General features: G+C 40.1%; 1 protein-coding gene across 8 annotated transcripts in view; it reads left to right on the forward strand.

The window, feature by feature from the left end:
- AGPAT4 (1-acylglycerol-3-phosphate O-acyltransferase 4) overlaps positions 1-18318 on the forward strand; it is a 92832-nt gene that overhangs the window by 12956 nt on the left and 61558 nt on the right. For 7 of the 8 annotated variants that reach the window (XR_015708736.1, XR_015708735.1, XR_015708737.1 and 4 more), the window contains exon 2: positions 3569-3799. The exons of the other annotated variant lie outside the window; for it this stretch is intronic. Coding sequence is in view for 3 of the 7 variants with exons in the window: in XM_087776540.1 (XP_087632666.1) it covers positions 3622-3799 (178 nt within the window). In the remaining 4 variants the exon portion in view is untranslated. The remainder of the gene's footprint in view (positions 1-3568; positions 3800-18318) is intronic. 8 annotated transcript variants of the gene reach the window in all.

The raw sequence follows: 18318 nt of genomic DNA on the forward strand, positions 1-18318 counted from the left end.
AATTGTTAATTGGCCTCCACCTCTGCCAGAAGAGAGGTGCTCACCTTGCATATCACTGGTGTAACATTGCCTTTTCTTCTATGTCCTTGTGGTCAGTTATTTGAAGCGAAAGGAAATGCTGAGACTAGTTGAAGTAGAAAACACAGTGGATCTTGCTGAAGAATGAAACTTGGGGGGAAAAGAGGTAGAATGAATAGTCGTGGAGTTTGCTTTTAAACCTGATCCTGTGATCTCTTAGTCACATGAATAGATGCTTGTTGACTTGCTCCCTAGACAGACGTTTGAGGTTTGAGTCTTTTGTTTTCTATCCGAAGGAAAACTGTTATTAAAGAATGCCGCTATCTGTTTTTGATGCTCTGCTGGCCATTTTCTCCTAATTTGTTTTAAGGGGTGTTTGATAGAAGAGAGCTTCTTGGCAGCTCTCCAATCTTAATAGCTTCTGAGAAAATGCATTGATTGGCCTTTTTGTTTTCAAAAGATTGCTGTAATTTTCAGTCATTATCTATAAGGAAATCAGTGTAATTTATTAAACCAGCATCATGGATTAAGAATTAAAGACCTGATTCTTCATCACTTAAACTGGTGTTACGTTGATGTTACCCATGAGGAACTTCAGTAAGACAAAGAGCAAGTGGAAGAAGTTCCTATGAACTCTTAAAAAGCCAGCTTCTAGACCTCTTTCTTGAACTCAGAACTGATTATTGAAAATAAATTTCTATTTTTTTGTTGCTTCTACCAAGAATAAATTTCATTTCTTGGAGTTTGGGTAATGAAAACAGTCCAAAAAGTATCATATTAAAAAAATTGTATAAGAATGAGCTTATACCTGAGAAACAAAACACTTAGCTGGCACTCTGTATACAATGTTTGGGTTCCAAATTTTGTAGGGAAAACAGCTTGCGTTTAGTCAGAGGAGAAAAAATTAATCTCTCTGGTCTCCCTACTTTTCAGAAAAGCAAAAGTTAAGCAGTGGCTCTAATTTCTTGTTCCTTTTACAAGTAAGTTAGGTTAGATGCATTTCAGTGGTACTGCTTAAGTAGATTTAGTTTTCCTTTAAAACATGTCTTAGAAGCTTTACAGAATTAAAGTTTGATGACTGAAGTATGAAAGTAAGGAATAAATTACTTTAAGACATTCCATTGTGGCTTCATAAAATTGTGAGACAGTAATTACGTTTTATCAGGGTCATCTCATCTTTTTTCGTTTTAATTCTGTGAAGTTTTGTTTTAAAAACCGGGTGTGAAGTAAATTATTCACATAAACATAACATTTTAATGCAGTTTGACTACTATTACAATGAAAAAAAAAAACAAACAAATTGGTGGACTAATATTCTAGTGAATTCTTCCTTGTCACAAAGTCTGTTGATCAACTGCTTGCTTACTACAGTAGATTTCTGTTGATTATATCAAACAGTGAATTTTCAGGTCTCCACTGTAAGTAGACAGTGCTTTAATTTTATTTTATATGTGGATTTTTTTTGATCCAGTCCCTTACTGATCTCTGGGAATTACATTAGATTAGAGTGATTCTGTGGGATGGAATTAAACAGACCAGCTAGCACAAAAAACTTTTGATCAGTTTTAGCCAAGGACGGTAGGATAAACCCAGTCATCAGGGTTTTGGGCACTGCACAGTCTTTTAAACGATCCACTTTTAAGTAACTGGTTGCTTCCATTCTGACTGTTTCAAAGAAGTGATCTAATCCTGCTACTTGGTGAAGTACAGTAGTCTGAATCAGGGAAGTGAAATCTTGTATCTTTCACTGTAAACTTATTCAAAACTTGGGTTTGTGTTTTTTTTATTTATTTTTTTTTTTTTTACAGTCTTTGGCTCTGTCTTCAGAGTGTGCAATGGAGGGGCTGCGGCGTGAATCATTGCAATGGTTCCTACTAGACAACATTTCTCGTTCTACTTAGCCTTCAACAAAAACAAAGCCTTTGGTCAAAGCCCATGCTAATAAATTGTCTGCCACCCTCACAAACATATCTTTAATAGAATGGCTGGTTAAAGCTGGAAAAGCTTTTTGCAAGTATCATGACAATCGTTACTACAATGAACAGAGGCCTGTTCTGCCATTCTGAGCTACAGATGGTGTCTGCTTTGGTACTGAATAGTACAACAAGATAAAGGGAACAAAGTCTGTGATACACAAAGGGCACGTTTTGTCTGCTAATAATAGGCTTGGGACTGCCATCAATTCTTTATATAAATTATACAACAATACAGATTTTCTTTCTTAATTTTTTCTTCATCTTCCTTGCGGTTGAAAACCTGGCTAAACAACTTGCTATCGCTTTGCAGCGGTTCTTATGTGTGCTCTTTGCTGTGGTAAGCATAGTCAGCAAGGGCAGTAAAACAAATGTTTCAGGACACTGATCTACACTCAGTGCTTCACATAATGGGGTCTCATATAAGCTAAAAGGATAGGCATAAAGATTTTTTTTCATCAGTTAATTCCCTGGGATGCTGACAGCTGCCGTTTTGTTATTGCCTGTGACTGGCATGTGCAGAAATACTGTCTCAGGGCTTCCTCCCTGGGCAAACTCTCGTACGCCTCCGAGAGAGAAACAGTCTAGGAATGGAACAGGATGGCAGCACCTCCTGCTTGGCTGCTTTCAGAGTATTGGGGTGCTGTTTACTGAGAGATCATGTCTTCATATTTTTTTCTCCTAACAAATAAGACTACCTTTGGTGGTAGTGATGGTGGGGGGAGGTCGATACAGCATTTGGTAGGCCAGAATGCTTGGCAGAGGACACTTCATCTGAATGCCCAGCTGCTAAGGTTGGACTGGTCCTTTCCAAAATTATAGAAACATTTCTTAAGTAACCTAAGAGTTGATTTTTCTTTTTTCTGGAAACACTTCTGGGTCATGGGTTAGTACTGTTATTGATGTATCCTTTCTGGGCTTAGGGAGTATAACTGACAGAATTACAGTGTCAAGGAATAATTGAACAAATTGTGTGTATTGTGCATAGCTAAGCTTTTATTCTCTTGCCAAAATCAGATGATATTTGAATGTGACAAGGGAACAAGCCAATAAAGCTAGAATTAAGGGGCTGCTGCTACCTTTTTGTGGGGGAACATGGCTGGCATAGCCTGTAGAGGAGGGCACAACTTCTAACATAAAGCTCTAAAGCTTGAGTTTAGTTTGGAGCTGCTCTTGAAGATAGTAGATGCCACAGTGTATGTCTTATGAAGTTCAGACAATTCAAATCAAAATATAAGTGGACTATTTTGCTCATATTTTATCAATAAATAAAATCTCATAGAGAAGTACTGGAGTCCATGGAATGGAGTCCATGGAATGGAGTCATATGCTCATGGGTTTTGCAGAATTAGGACTGAAATGTGAAAATCTATTTCCAAAGCCAAATGTCAATTGATTCAGAAATATGGTATTCTCTTTCCATGCTTACTTTTGCAAATATTGTCATCAGGCCTTTTTCTACCATAGAATTAACTTTCATTTTAGTGTATTTAAGTGTAAAACGGGAAGTCTGTATTAACAGTCTGTTTATAGAAATAAATGCACTCTGTAACCGCTGATACTGTTTGGTTTTGCAGGTTGTCTTCTGAATTTTGGGTCTGAAGGTACCCTCTTGCTTTCTCAGCAAATCATGGACATCGTTGGCTTTCTGAAGTCTCAATTCATTTGCCACCTTCTGATCTGCTACATATTTATAGTGTCAGGACTGATCATTAACTTCATTCAACTCTTTACACTTATACTTTGGCCAATCAACAAGCAACTGTTCAGGAGGATCAACTGCAGGCTGGCTTACTGCATTTCAAGCCGTAAGATGTCATTTTGTTTTTTAAAGTATTTTCATATTTTGTCTTGAGGGAATTGGTAGAAACGTTCTGAAACAGATTTCAAAGTAATCTATACAAGGTCATTACTGCTTCCTACAGCACTTGCACTTGTGTGAAGAGGTGTATGCTTTGTTGAAATGTCCTGTTCTGCTGAAATGTTTTGCTCTTTTATATTGGGATACTTGCTTGATTCACGATGTTGAAGAAAGAGTGCCTCTGGTTTGGCTATCCATCATGTTCCATTAAGCCAAATGAGAAATATTGACCAAATAATAGCTGAACTTGCTGAGATGCATTATCTGTAGCCTTACAGTGTTAACAAGTCACTTCCAATAATGCTTTCAGTCTTTTTATCATGCATGATTTTGTTTATGATCTTGGTTTAAGTGTTTCACGTGCGAATACTGTTCAGGACTGGGAAATAACAGTAAAAAAAGGAAAAATCTTTGATTCCATGTTCTTCTTTCTTAAGCCAGTTGTAAACTGTTGTTTCGTTGAATAAGCATTTCAGATCTTAAGCTGCATCTGTATGTATTCAGTATACGCATATAGTTATAATGTAGAACACAGCAGGTAGCCTGTAAACATTGAAAGAAGCGGGGGTTGCAATTATTTTTATTTTCTGGGGGAGATAGGAGCATCAGCTCATGATATTACTTGTGGAAAGACCAGACCTTTGTAACTGCTGGGAGACACGACAATTCACTGACACTTGACTAAACAGGTAATTCCAGTGGAATGAATGAGACCTATATCTATTAATTTCTTCTTTGTTAGTAGGAGACTGGTAGAATCTCCACCCATCAACAGTGGATTATCAGAACATGTGTAGTTTTCTTGATATTATCAGTCTGCTTATATATTTGTTTTTAAAGAGCTATGACTGCAGTTTCAGCACTGATTTATTGCAGTGCAACTTCTGACTTCCACATAATTGCTCTCAACTTACAGCAGAGAGCATTCTCCACAGCAGCTGTTAAAAAATACGGTAATGTGCCTGTGTTCAGTAGCTGGGAGTGTGCTGTTAAATGTGTTCACCTTCCAGAGAGATTTTCCTGGGCCTTTCTGAAACTCAAAAGTACTTTCTAAAAATGAAACTGTTGCAGAATGCGTGCCTTTTGAGGCTCCCTAAAGATTATTCAAGTGCAACGTCACTGTTAATGCCGAGTGAGTTATGGATGGTTTCATACTGGGGAAAACAGCCCTACAACACAGTGTTTTAAGAATTGTGTTGCAGAAATGCAGCGACATGGTTTCCTTCAGGTCACCTGTTCTGCTACTAGGAACCTGAAAAGGGAAAGCATTGTTAGTGTTCATAATAAACTGCTTGAGAGAGAAATCTGCCCCATGCCTCAAATTGGAGGCCACTAGGGATTTTTTATCTCTCATCAGTGACTCTGTGTGCCTCTTCAAAGTATTTTTTTAAACGTACTTTTGACTTAAATTTTGAAGCTGCATCAGCATGTATAGGCCCAAATAAATTGTGGGTGCTGTTTTATTATTTCTGTAATAAAGAGATGATGTTCCTGCTGAAAAATTTCATTTTTGTTGTCTGTGTGTATGTCCCTGAAGTAGTAAGTTTGCAAGTACTATTCATTTGTATGTATAAACAGTGGCATGAATATGGACAGGTTTTTTCCTGTTGCTTGGTAGCATAGTATATGTTTGAAGCCATGAAATGTAGAAGATGCTGTACAGCTGTATACAGGTATATATAGGTATATTATTATTTTTCATGCCTTCTGTCCCATTCGTTTTTTTTTGACTACTTAGTGCAGAGGCGTCAGCTACTCTAGAGTCTCCAGACTGAATCCTTTAGCTGCCCTCAATCTAATCTCATGTATACTGGGGGCTGGTCCCTGTGTAAAGGTGAGTAATACTGCATGCTTGTCCTTGGTTGGGCAGATGGCTTTGTACTCAGGGTTGCTGATCTAGTCTTCAGTGTTGATGCCACTGGAAAAGGTTGTGTTGTGAGATTTTTGCCCAATATGCTCAGAACAAACTATCTCTAAGTTAAAGACAGTTATTTTAGCTTTACAACAGAGTAAGCTAGCGTTTGATATGAGTGACCCTTATCTGAGGGATATTTGAAAAGAAGAAAATGATAGTTAATTAAAAAAAGTATTTGGAAGAACTGAAGAATGCAGTAGACCAGTTAATCAAAGCAGATGTGTTTTTGTAGTAGTGTATGTGTAAGAAAAAGCCTTTTGGGGGCCATTGGTGTGCTGACTAATAAATAACTTAAGTTGGGTCTGTATGGGTCCAATGAAAGTCATGGAAACAGCCTACAGTTTGAGATGATGAAGCTTAGTCTTGGACAATGTAGAGAGGCATGTGCTTTGCAATGGTGACAAGCATCATGTTGGTTTGAGTGGCTGGTACAGCCTGAGTCGCCAAGTCAACCAAAGAGCGAAATAGAGCGGGCATGGTTTAATTTAAGAACGGAATGAAAACAGCAGCTGCCTTTAGGTCTTGCAAGTTCAGTCAGTTTCCATATGACGTCAAAGGTAGAGACAAATGATTCCATAAAATCAGGGGAGAGCGTTTCACTGTTAACACTATGCTCTTTGGGTAAGTTTTTTTGTATTTCAAGTAACGGTGGAGTTTTCTTCTACCCCTTTTCTTCCTATCTCCTTTCTAATATAAGAACATAATATTCTCACTTCTCCATGTGCAATGTCTACTGTCATACTGCATATGGGAAGCTAAGCTGCTATTGTGATTAATGACTTGTCCTCACTTCAGTAGTCCAGCTTGAGTTGGGGGTGCTTATCTGTTCACATGAACCAAGCCAGACAACCCCAGTTCCCTCAGCTGCTCCTCATAAAACTTGTGCTCTAAACTCTTCACCAGCTTCATACCATAAAATGGCTGTATGGAGAAACTGTGGTTTGGTAGTTGAGGACATGTAGTTGTGTGAGCTGCTGCTTCCCTACTGTAAGTATGGCAACAGCACTACAGCTTCTCACTGTAACTGTTGACAACCCAGCAGGCTAAAGCCATAGACTTCAAACTTCTCTTCATCAATGCAAGTTAGAGAAGAGGTAGAAACCTGGTTTCCAGTTTGAATTTACACTGGAAAGGATTAACTAGAGCAATAACTTACTTTTAGTGGAACAGAGCAGGTGTAATGGCAAACACCGAGTTACCTTCAGTAATTGGTGTTGAGAAGTTGTTGTCTTTCTTCAAACCAGTTGTGAATCCTGGGTTAGTCAGGGCGAGTTTAGCTTCTCCACTGACCTGCTTCATTATGTATTAGCATTGGGGAAAACTTTCTAATGGCAATGTGGCAAATGCAAAAATATTGGTTCTGATAAACTTCCAATTTTTTTGCCATGACTTTTTATGAAATTTTAATTGGCTAAATGTTCTTTAATTGCAGGTTGGAAGCCTTGTTCAGCTCCTGTCTCCTGTTCCCCAAGGGGTGTGTTAGCCATTCACCAGGTTGTAGTTGGGTTGCTTTTCTATCTCCAGGATACTTTTCATGTTTTGCTATGAATAAACTCTTCCTGTTTGATCCCATTATCCCATTTGACAAATATCTACAAGGTAATAGTTCTAGTCCTCCTTCCTCTGTATGTCTCAGCCTTTACTGAAGAGTGTTAGTTGCAGAGACTGGACGTTCAACTTTAAAAGAACATACTTTCATCTGTGTTGGTCTTGAAATGAGCTAAGACTAGTAAGAGTTACACACCCTCTGTTGTGTTTTAAGTTTAAGGAAACAAAACAAACAAACAAACAAAAAAACCAAAACAAAAATTCAAAGCCTTTGAGCTTCTAACTTTCAGAAAATATTTTCTGGCTCCAAGTATATATTCACTGACTGGTTTGACTGACTGTTAATCCCCCTTTTGTAAAATGACAACCCTGATAAAAAAAGTAAAATCCCCCTTTTGTAAAATGACAAACCTGATACTGAACTCCACAGAGTGTACCTCTAATAAGGAAACTGAACATTGCAAACCTCAACAAGGTGGTAACAACAAAAATTTTAAAAATAAGTGTGCATGGAAGATGGCATTAGAACAAAGGTTGGGCAAGCAATCATTCTTATTTTTTGTTTTTAAATAATTTAGGGACATCTTGTCCTCAGTCTCTTTTTCCAAAAGACTGAGAGCCAAGATGTATGCCAAGGAAGGAAGCACTTAGTGTGGAATACATCACAGTTCTCATGGATGCCGTTTGTGCTTGAATGGGAAGAGGTGGGAATACATCTTCCTCCTCCCCCTTATCTGAGGACAGCAAACCACCACAGAGGGTACACACGGCTTTTCTGCACTAGCTTGTAAAGTTGGCCAAACACATAGAGGGAACAGGTTGTCTTGGGTATTAGTGCCATGGGTGCACATGGCTGTGTAGCTTGCTGGGGCAGCGGGAAAGTGGTTTGTACTTCCCTAACCAGTTTGTGCTTGGTAGGCTGGTGCAGTGCTACCCTGGGGTGAGCAGAGCATCCTGGGCTCCTGTGGGCTTTTTGGGACATAACTCTACCATGTGCCAAGATTATGAGAATGGACATACACATTGAGGCCAAATGGCTTCTTTAGTGGTGCTGGGTGTATTTACTCAGGAAGGTATTTGCCTGTGAGTGGAGCAGTGGTAACTTGTCCTCTTGCTTGCCACTGTGTTGGGGGAAAATTAGGTTCTCCTTGTGCTGAGATCCACCTTGTGCTCCCAGAGTGAGTGGCAAACAGGCCTCCCACTGATTCTCTGCACCAGGTGAACTTTGCATAAACAAAAGATCCACCAACAATGGCTCAGTTGTGCGGACAGGTGCATAAGGGCTTTAAAAGCAATTGACTTAGCTTCTAATGTGCCTTCATAAATAAGTTACAGTAGTACTAATACCTATTCTTGTGCTATGAAAGGGGTGTTATTACACCTGTGGGTAAAGCTACACTATGTAGGCTGCAGTTTGTAAATCCCTCTGAGGGGAAGGCCCTTCTTTGCATGGAAAGAGGCACCCTGATGCCTGCTCATTAACTGCAGCAAAAACAAGATGAAAACTGACTCTTCTTATGACTGAGCTTTCTAGAAACAAAACCAGAGGAAATTGAGAACTGCATCAAGTTCATCATCTTGGTTGGCTGTTATGAGACAGTAAAGCTAATTCCTTCCACATACAACTATAGGCTTTGCAGTGTGAGAACTGGGCATCCAAATAAGGCTCTGTGGTACTATCGGGGCCATGTTAATCCTCAAGATTATTTTGTTTCCCTGCATGCAACCTACTGCCCACTTAGAATTCAGAGGAGCCCTTGGCCATTTTGCTTGTTGTTTATACCAAGGTGGTGCTGGGGCAGAGAGGAGAATTCTCTCTTCTGGTGCAGTTGAGTAGGTGGGAAGGGGTGGGAAGCAAGAGGGCCCTGGAGAGGCAGGGCTTTCTTCTTCCTCCACTTCCCTCTGCTGCCATTTTACACTGCAGAGGAAGCAGTCTGCTGTTAAAAGTATGCCACAGTGTCCTTTAATATAATCCTGTAGTGTTTTATTTATAAAGCAAACTGAGTTATGCTTGTCAACGTAGTTGTAGCAGAGAGCTTTCATAGGGTGCTTAGGACTGCTTTCTTAGCCTGTTTGCAATGTTGTTTTGAGCAATGTGTACAAAATGGCTTTTTCTCAAGTGCTGCTTGTCCATATAAGCCTTTGTTATCTTGGTTCCACACACCACACTCATATGAAACCACTGGTAAAGGCTATGCAAAGTTTGCAACAAATACTGAGGGAAAATTGGAGGCCAGATTTGATAGTCACGCAAAGAGAAAATGTTGATTTGAACCTTTGGAGAGTTAGACCATCACCTTAGCCTTCTTGCTTTCTCTCAAGCCATGCCATGGGGAAGACTGTAGAAATAGAGTGTACTAAGGAAATACCTGTGTTAGTTTTAATCTAGATAAACTCTGCTAATGAGGGCAGGATAGTTATGAGAGATTATGGAAATCTGAGTAGGCAGGTACCCAAGTACCTACCTGGGTGGTGAGGTGTTTGTTGCATCCTTCATTGAGCTCCATGCTGCTGTGGCAATTTTATTCTCAGCACTCAGGCTACCTTGGGTATCTCTGGACAATCCATTGCCGTACCTCTTTTCTGTAACGTAGTCTTAGGTTTCTTCCCATGTTCCCTGCAAATCTGAAGTATGGGTCTACATGTCAGGCTGGGCGGGGTGTCCTGCTTGTAAGTTCCAGTCATCGGTGTTGATCACTGAGCTGTGTACAATAAGGTAGATTATTAGCTTTCTCCAAAATCTGCGTCTGTTAGAATGATGAATATTATTGAATCTGTGGATTCTTTTGCTCTCAGAAATTAAATTCATAGGGTTATATTATGTGTGACAGATTTTATTAAGTATAAAATATGCTTGGAGCAGAGAAGAGTGTACATACGTGTCATCATACGGTAATGTTTAATTTTTCTAACTTGCTTTGTCTTCCCTTCCTTATAAGTAATGTAGTAACACACTTAGTACTGCATCATAAAAAAAGCTCTGGTGAAAAATGAGCAAAGTGACAGGAGTGATCTCACCTTTTGTTGCTAGCAAGGACAACAGAATGTGAGAAAGCAGTATCTGATTTACTGAAGCCACGAAGTAGGGGCAGCAAGAGGTATTCGTCTGACTTAAAAATAATATATGACACGTTATGAGCTCTGTAGCACTATATTGTTAGCTTCTACAGCTAGATTGCCTTTTAGTGTTTAAAAAAAAAATTCCATTAATGTGGGGCAAAACTGCGCTTCAATTTTAAACAGACTGCGTACCTAAATTTTATGACTTCAAGGTTTTGGTTTTGTTTGCCCAAAACATACTTGTAGTTAGCAGTCTTGCAAAGAGCTCTCTAGATTGTACCTGTCCTGAAAACGTGTCTGTTGGTAAACAAAATGTATCAGTATTTGTTCACAAAATAATGCTGAGAGATCAGTAGATGAAATGTTTCAGGCTATGAAGTACACTGCAGCCTTTATTGGTGTGTTGTCTAGCTCTTGCTTGCTTCATTCTGGGGTTTGAGTCTCCTTCTAGGAGTGGAGGGGCAGAAAGTAGGCTTAGGGATGTATGCCATATACTGAAATACGAACCTCTTGACTCTTCAAGTGATGGGCTGTATAATGCTATTCATAAAATCAGTCAGGATCCATTTTAGGGGAAGTGGGGAGATCACACCATTTTTGTTTGTGGATGTGATTTTGAAATGTTTTCTTTTGGTTGCTGAGTATTCTCTTGTCATATGATGGCATGTGCCCCAGTATCCTACTGTTGAGTTGTCTAAATTATTGTCCCGCCAGCTTGCGTGTGCACGACCACATATGAGCATACGCAGTTGCCTTCTGGTAGGTCGTGGTTGCTCTTATGGTTGATTTTCCCTTTTGAAGCCTTCCGAAGGGTCCAGATAGATCTCTATCACCCTGAAATGCGTTTTGCCCTCAAAAACTGTTAGTTTCCTTTGCTTTGACAATGTAGATGTTTTGTTAAGAGTAGAAATCATCTACTCTAAAGTGTCATCTACTCTAATTTGTTAACGCCTTCCTCCAGCCTGCTTCCTAATACCCTTTCGTACCTGTTATGGGCTTGTGGCAATGCTGCTGGTTATCTGTGCGGTTCCTCACTGAGACCAAACCTTGAACTTCTCTGCTTTAGTTTGGGAAGACTGAAGGAGGCAATCACTGCAGCAGGTTCTCCATTATTTTGCTGGTAAAGTTAGATAATGTGTTTGTTCTCTGCATCCATTCTAGCTTGAACTCCTCTTTTTTTCCAGACTGTGTTAGCTGAATTACATTCATCACTATGAATAAGTCCTCTGCAGTGCCTAGCAAATACCTCCGTATTTTCCCTACTACTATTAACTTGTTGTGTCAACTAATAACATTTCAGTTCCTCTTATTTTATGCCACTTGCAGGCATTGTTACCCAGTTTTCATAGTGGTTCAGGTATTGACAGTGAGCTTTAGTGGATCAACCAAGACTGCATGCTGATTGCAGGCATGCTGTGTGAGTATAGTGCTGTTCTGTTCATGAAGGTGTGATTGAATGACATCTGTGCATGACCTTTAGCAGAGTTCCTAATTCAGCCTAAAAGGGATATGGTCTGTTATGACCAGCTCTTAGTTTAAGAGAAAGGGACTGCTTTCTGGGAAAACAGATGTGAAAAACACCTTTGATGCTGATGCTTTCTAGCCAAGACTGGTGAAGAGCTAGAGAGGCACTTAGTCTGATCTTCAACGAAAAGAGCATCTTTACTGTCACTGATATTATTTTGCTGTTGCTGGTTGCTGGAGCCTTTGTAGAGGTTGCTTGTCTTCATTTTTTTTTTTTTTTTTTTTTCCCCTCCCCCTCAGATTCCTGATCTGAAGAAGGTGATGGTGATAGCCTGCAGACTGGAGAGAGGGATGGGAGGGAAGCAATAGAAGGTGAACCACATTCTGTTTGGTGTCTGGCATCTCACATCACGAAGTTTCTAGCATCTCTTGTTAAGCATTAGATCTGGCCAGCAAGCTTCCTAGGTTCTTGAACTGGGGTAAATCTGGGGTGTTTGTATGAAAGTACTTCCGTCTGACACGACATAACTCAGGAACATGATATCTAATGATCCAAGTCACGGCACAGAACATGAAGACATTAATGTTTATACAAGTTTGGTGTTACAGTTCTCTATTCATTAAGGGTGAATATCACAATCAGAGGATCAAATTCTTCTTGGGAGACATTGCATTTTATAGAAAGCCCATTTTAGCTATAGGACTGATTTTAATTGCTAAATGGTACTAAATCCGAAGGATAGCCTCTTGATCCTATGTAACCTTCCTGCAAGGATGTAGAGAGTAGCTCATTGATCACCATCACCAGTTACAAGCAAATACAAACTAGCAATATTCCAACCCTGTCTGGGGAAGAACACTACCTTCACAGGCAGAACTACTGGGTGAATTTTGAATTCTTCTGTGTTCGGGCAGGGAATAGATCTCCTGTTGTAATATCCAAGTGAGGTGCAGCGTGTGTTGTCTCATTTGCTGTTGGTTGGCTACATCTTCTACCCTGCTCCCTTTTGAGCAATGTTCACCACTGAAAGTGTATACCTAGGTGATTCTCCCTCTCCCAAAAGCATGAAAGTCACATAGGAGCAAGTTGTTGTGGAGTAGGTTTTTGGGCGCATCCTGCAGTGAGGATTTCAGCAGCTGGTCAAGTGAAAGCATCTGATGTCTGACTAACTTTTTGCAGGAGGATTTCGAAACCGGTAGGAAGCACTATTTCCTTTCATCAGGTACTTGAGGTCTTTCAGTGTGACACTTGAGATGAAAGAGCTTCTGAGTGCACACACTTGGTACTCCTCTATGGCTAGGTGGTTATTTCTTGTGACTTGTTTGCAACCTTCAGGTTAAGGCTTCTTACTTGAGGATTATGTTGTTCTCTTTGGAGACTGTTGCAAGGTAGCAGGGTCTCGTTGGGCAATCTAAATGTATGTTGCTGAGTTTCCTTTACATCCATCTTGGCATAGTCTATGCTTAAACATGTTTCTTCCATCATCGTGTTCAGAAGCAGGAATCCTTTGACTCTGGATAAGAAACCAAATGGAAATGTGTCCAAAACAATTCTTTCATCTGCTTGGTTTTAGGGAGGCAGTTACCCTTTTGCCAGACCCATTTTGGTCCTTGCTGAAACAATGTTCGAAACAAAATAAGGAACCACAAAGGGATAGAGGTATAAGAGATTACAGGCCAGTTGTTTGGGGGTAGATTGTTTTGCTCTTCTGTTAGCCCATTTTTATTAGTATTTTACATCTGTGTGCTTTTTCTGTACTCAAGCAAATTGCATTGGAGTGTCAATAACTAACATTTCCTTTCTCTCATGGTGTTAAAGAAGCGGGAAGTACGCTTCAGTCTGATTAGTCTTCAGCTCACTTAGCTGTGTTTCTAAATTGGATCTCCAGTATATTACATCTCTGACTGTGGGGTTTTCTTTGAAAGTTAAAAAAAACGTGAGCTTCCTAATACGAGAGGTTTTCCATTGTACATAAATTTCTTTCTGCTCATTGGTACTTACGTAGCTCTGTTAAAACAAAAAAATCCAGGAATCGATATGTACTGCTAATGAAAGATTTTTGATGAATGAAACTATCTGCTGCCTGTGTTAGGTAAGCAAATACAGAAAGTGGTTGTACAGACTTAATTTCTTGCTGTCACTTGTAAAGAAGCTTACCCTTGGTTTTTGGGAAAGCGTGGGAGATCTGCAGCTGTGAAGCTTTTGACAGGGGCTCTCATTAATATAGCTTTGCTGCTGTAAAAGAGCTCCTTTCCTGTACCACCCTCAAATGCTGTGGAGAGTCTTTTATTGGATTTTTAATTTTTTTCTTAAAGCAAACAAACTCATACCATTCTCTGACGTTTTCCAGGCTTATTCCCTAGCTCATATGGTGTCTCATCTAAAGACGTGCAATGTGCTAATACTCTGTAGTTTGCTGGGGACTCTATATTGGCAAGCTAGCTGTAGAGAGCTAAAGAATCTGTTACTTCCTTCAAGCTCAAACCATTTATCTACGTGATAGACTTTTGTAATGCTATTCTTTGGACAAAGGCAAAAGATAGAATCATAGAATGGTTTGGGTTGGAAGGGACCTTAAAGATCATCTGGTTCCAACCCCACTGCCATGGGCAGAAAAACCTTCCACTAGACCAGGTTGCTCAAAGCCACATCCAACCTGGCCTTGAATACTTCCAGGAATGGGGCTTTCACCTTCTCTGGGCAACCTGTTCCAGAGTGAAGAATTTCTTCCTTATATCTAACCTAAATCTACCCTCTTTCAGTTTAAAGCCATTACCCCTTGTCCTGTCATAGGGCGGGGGATGTTAACCCTGCAGTATTCAGAAAAGTGCTTTCATTGGCTGGATTGGGTTATATTTTCAGAAATTGAATGCAAACTGATCTCAGCTGAATTTTTATCAAGAGTTGTTCTGCCCACCAAAACATATCAATTGAAGTTTTATTATTTGAACATATATTGCCTTTTGTGCTCATAAAGAAGGAGGAAGATACACAGGCAAAATAGATGACATACCTCTTTAGTTTCCAGTCATTCTTAGTCTGTCTAGAGTTTAAAATTGAGACCACAGTACATTTTGCTTTTAGTATGACACTATATATTCAGTATTTTTTTTAAATGCTAAGAGTTCAGAAGATTTCTGGTTGGATTGAAGCCTATCATGGAGTTTGTCTTCATAGGCTCTGACTCAGTACTAGAAATCTGCATTAATTCATGCCTAAAATTCAAGGTTTCCTGAAAGGTGATTTAAATTTCCTTAGGTGTATGGTGATAACTTGTAGCTTCCTGTAGGTGCATGCAGTCCTCAGGTGAGAATTAGAAAGGCTGGAATGGCAGATCCATGAGTCTTTGAGATACAGACTTCATTCTGATAAGAAGTGATAGATTTCTTCATGTGGAAAGCAAATGATGGTTGATAAGTAGACCGTTATGCAAGTGCAGGTGAGCAGAAGGGCAAACAATGTCCCAGGAGCATCCCAGGCTGTGTGGGTTACACCGTTGCACTTAGTGACTTAAAGTTAATGGGAAAGACAGGACCTGATATGTGTCGCTACTTAATGTATGTGCTATGTAAATAAGTCCTTGAAAAGTTCTTTTTCTGTGTTGGAAAGATGGGAATTGGACCTTTGTTAGGAACAGTGGTATGCTAGGTTCTTCCTGTGTTATGTAGGATATTGGAGTGCTGTGGTAATCTTCAGGACTGTTTGTCAAAGGTGGTTCCTGTGAACAGTATGAGAAGGTTGAAAACACTGTTGAGTACTTTGTCCCAGTTGGTTGGGGATAATAATGCTGTCTCTGGCCTTCATACAAAGAGTAAGAGTCAGGGTGCTGGAGTTTCTCCTTTATTTCCAGCTTGTGTCATTGATTTGTTGCTGTAGAAAAGCCCTGTAAGCATGATCGCATTTTTGAACAGGGAAGACTAAAAAAGGGATAGGAAGGTTGTCTGCTCTCATATGAGTAGTGCCTGTTGCAGGTGCGTACTTTTCTAGGATGTCTTATGAAAAATAAATGTCAGAAGAAACACGTGGAACCAACTTGCGTGCCTGGAAGGGCACTTTTACTGAATTCTGCTATTACAACTGGAAGGTCATTCCTGCTGCTCTGTTTGATGCCTCATTAGGCCTTCAAGAAGGAGTTGCGTGCTGGCCTTTGGTGGACAGAGGAGCAGGAGAAAATGTCTGCTTGATTGTTATCTGCACTGACTGGTCCTGTTGCCACAAGGAACTGCTGGTTTGTTGAAACGTAGGAGTATTGCTAAATTCCTTGGGGAAGACGGATAAGGGGAGCCTTCAAATGTGAGACAAATATCTCTGACATGTGGCTGTTAAATAATTAATTTCCCCAAAGGGTTTGAAAAGAGCATTTCAAAACACTGACTACTGCAGATCTGTATGCGTGTTAAACCCGTTGTACTTGCGAGGCTGGCTTTGTTCCACGCGCTGTGTAACTTGGAGAGAAGAAGCTGTTTTCTAGGCAGATTGTGTAGGGATAAAAGACAGAAAAAAGCTGTGAAATGAAATGTTTGAAGTGTGCAGCTGTTTTTTCTGAAGGGACTGTTGCTTTTAGCTTTCAGCATGGAGATAGTTTAAAAGGAACAATGGCTAAAGAAATGAACAGAACTGCTTTCAGAATTTCTCCACCCCTCTAGCTCAGGACTGTACTAGAGAAGGCAACATCAGTTGAAACCTCTTGTTTCAAGAGTACATATGCTGACTTAAAATTTCTTCTTCACCTGAAGAAAGATTGTGTTTTACATTTTGTGGGCGTTATGTTAGAAAGAGAGAATCTATTTGGTCAAACTTGAATGGTCAGCATGCATTTTGTGAGGGAAGGCAATATGGGAATGGGAGCTGGGAGGAAGCTGGGAAGTGAGGTGGTATGCCGGCACACCTGCAGTAACTGGAAGAGTCCTGTGCAAGGCTTGTGCCCAGATCAGAGCTGCTGGCTCAAATGCTGGAGGCATGGCTTAATGTACATGTTTTAGCCACAAGTTCTCAGTTCCTGTCATAACTCCTACGAGGATCTGAAATACTCTAACTTTCAGGATACGTTGAAGGCTTGCGCATTTAAGATCTTGCATTAAATCTGATCCTGATCTTGGTTCCCAAAGCAATTACAGCTTGGCTGCGTTACAGGAACGCAAGCTTGGCCATATTAAGCTGTCTGTAGTTTATCTCATTTGGTATGTTTCATCTGAGAAAACATTGATGACAATCCATCAAAAAGGGTGAAACACGTTTTATCAATAAAGTGTTTATTGCCTTCATTCTGTAAGAAAATGAAATGGAATCGTATTCATGGAGCTGAGGCACAGCAAGCACCAGAATTATTGTTGTGTAATGTCAGCCTTCAAAATTACAGCCATAACATTTCAATAAAGCAACATATTTTTCACTTATTACACTAGCCAGTTCATGTATATGTACATGCAGGTTTTAATTCTATGACTAAGCAAGCATTGAGGTTAAATTGCCAAGAAGATCAAACCAAAGATAAAGCTTTAGCTTTGTAATGGGTGTGACGAGTCTAATCCTTATTTTGTGTAACTCAGCATGGTGTAACAGTGACTATGCTGGAGTCAAGGATTATTTTTATGCCAGTTGAGGATCTGGCCAACTTAAGTAAATGTCAGTGTATATTTGGGGGGGGGGGGGAATCTGTGTACCATCAGCCTTCAGGAACTAATGTTTAATTATGACTAATGCAAAAATCACATTTCAGCTTAAAGTTGCATTCGATTGTTATAGTTTACAGAATCAGACGGGGGGTTAGGATTGGCTTTTTTTTTTGGTTGGTTTGTTTATTAACTACATAATATGTCATCCTGTCTCCCAATCAGTGATTTTTATTTTGAAGTTATGTTAACAGATTGCTAAGTGTTGGGAGGAGGTGGTGGTTGTCACTTTAAAGTGGTAGCTTTGTTTGTGCTTTAATACTCCAAATGACATGCTAATGAAGTGTTCCTTTTAGTGTGTTATTCTTCGCCAGTCACAGGCTACCTCTGTGTAGAGCATGCCTTTGAGCAATTATCAGTGAGTTCCGCTTTCAGCAGCCTGGTCGTGCCCTGTGCTCTATAAAAGACTGCCGCCTTGCACGCTTCCCTGTGGACTGCTTCTGTATGTGACATGCCCTGCCCTTGCTCTCTGCATCTAAAAGGTGAGCAATGGCAGTGGGCTCTGTGGTCAGCCTAGGGCTCCCTCTGTGCCCCCCACCTGGGGAGGTTAGATGAAACGCTGCTTCCTGTCCACATTCCTTGTTGAGTTGTGTGGGCCTTTTTTTAATAAATGGCCAGCTCTGGTTTGAAAATCAAAGTGTATTTTAAAACAGAGTTTTGAATCTTGTTTTAGATTTATTTTTCCTTTGCTGTTTAGCTATTTTTTCCTTAGCTAAGAGCAAGAGAGAGACGACTTCTTCAGGTTTGGGGCTGGTCCCTTGATCTGAACCCTCTGTAGAAGAAGCTCTACTCCCTCCTGTGCATCC

The sequence above is a fragment of the Nipponia nippon genome, unplaced genomic scaffold (assembly GCF_047370975.1).
Source record: "Nipponia nippon isolate SJK-2023a ecotype South Korea unplaced genomic scaffold, ASM4737097v1 scaffold_4, whole genome shotgun sequence".
Taxonomy (NCBI): Eukaryota; Metazoa; Chordata; class Aves; order Pelecaniformes; family Threskiornithidae; genus Nipponia; species Nipponia nippon.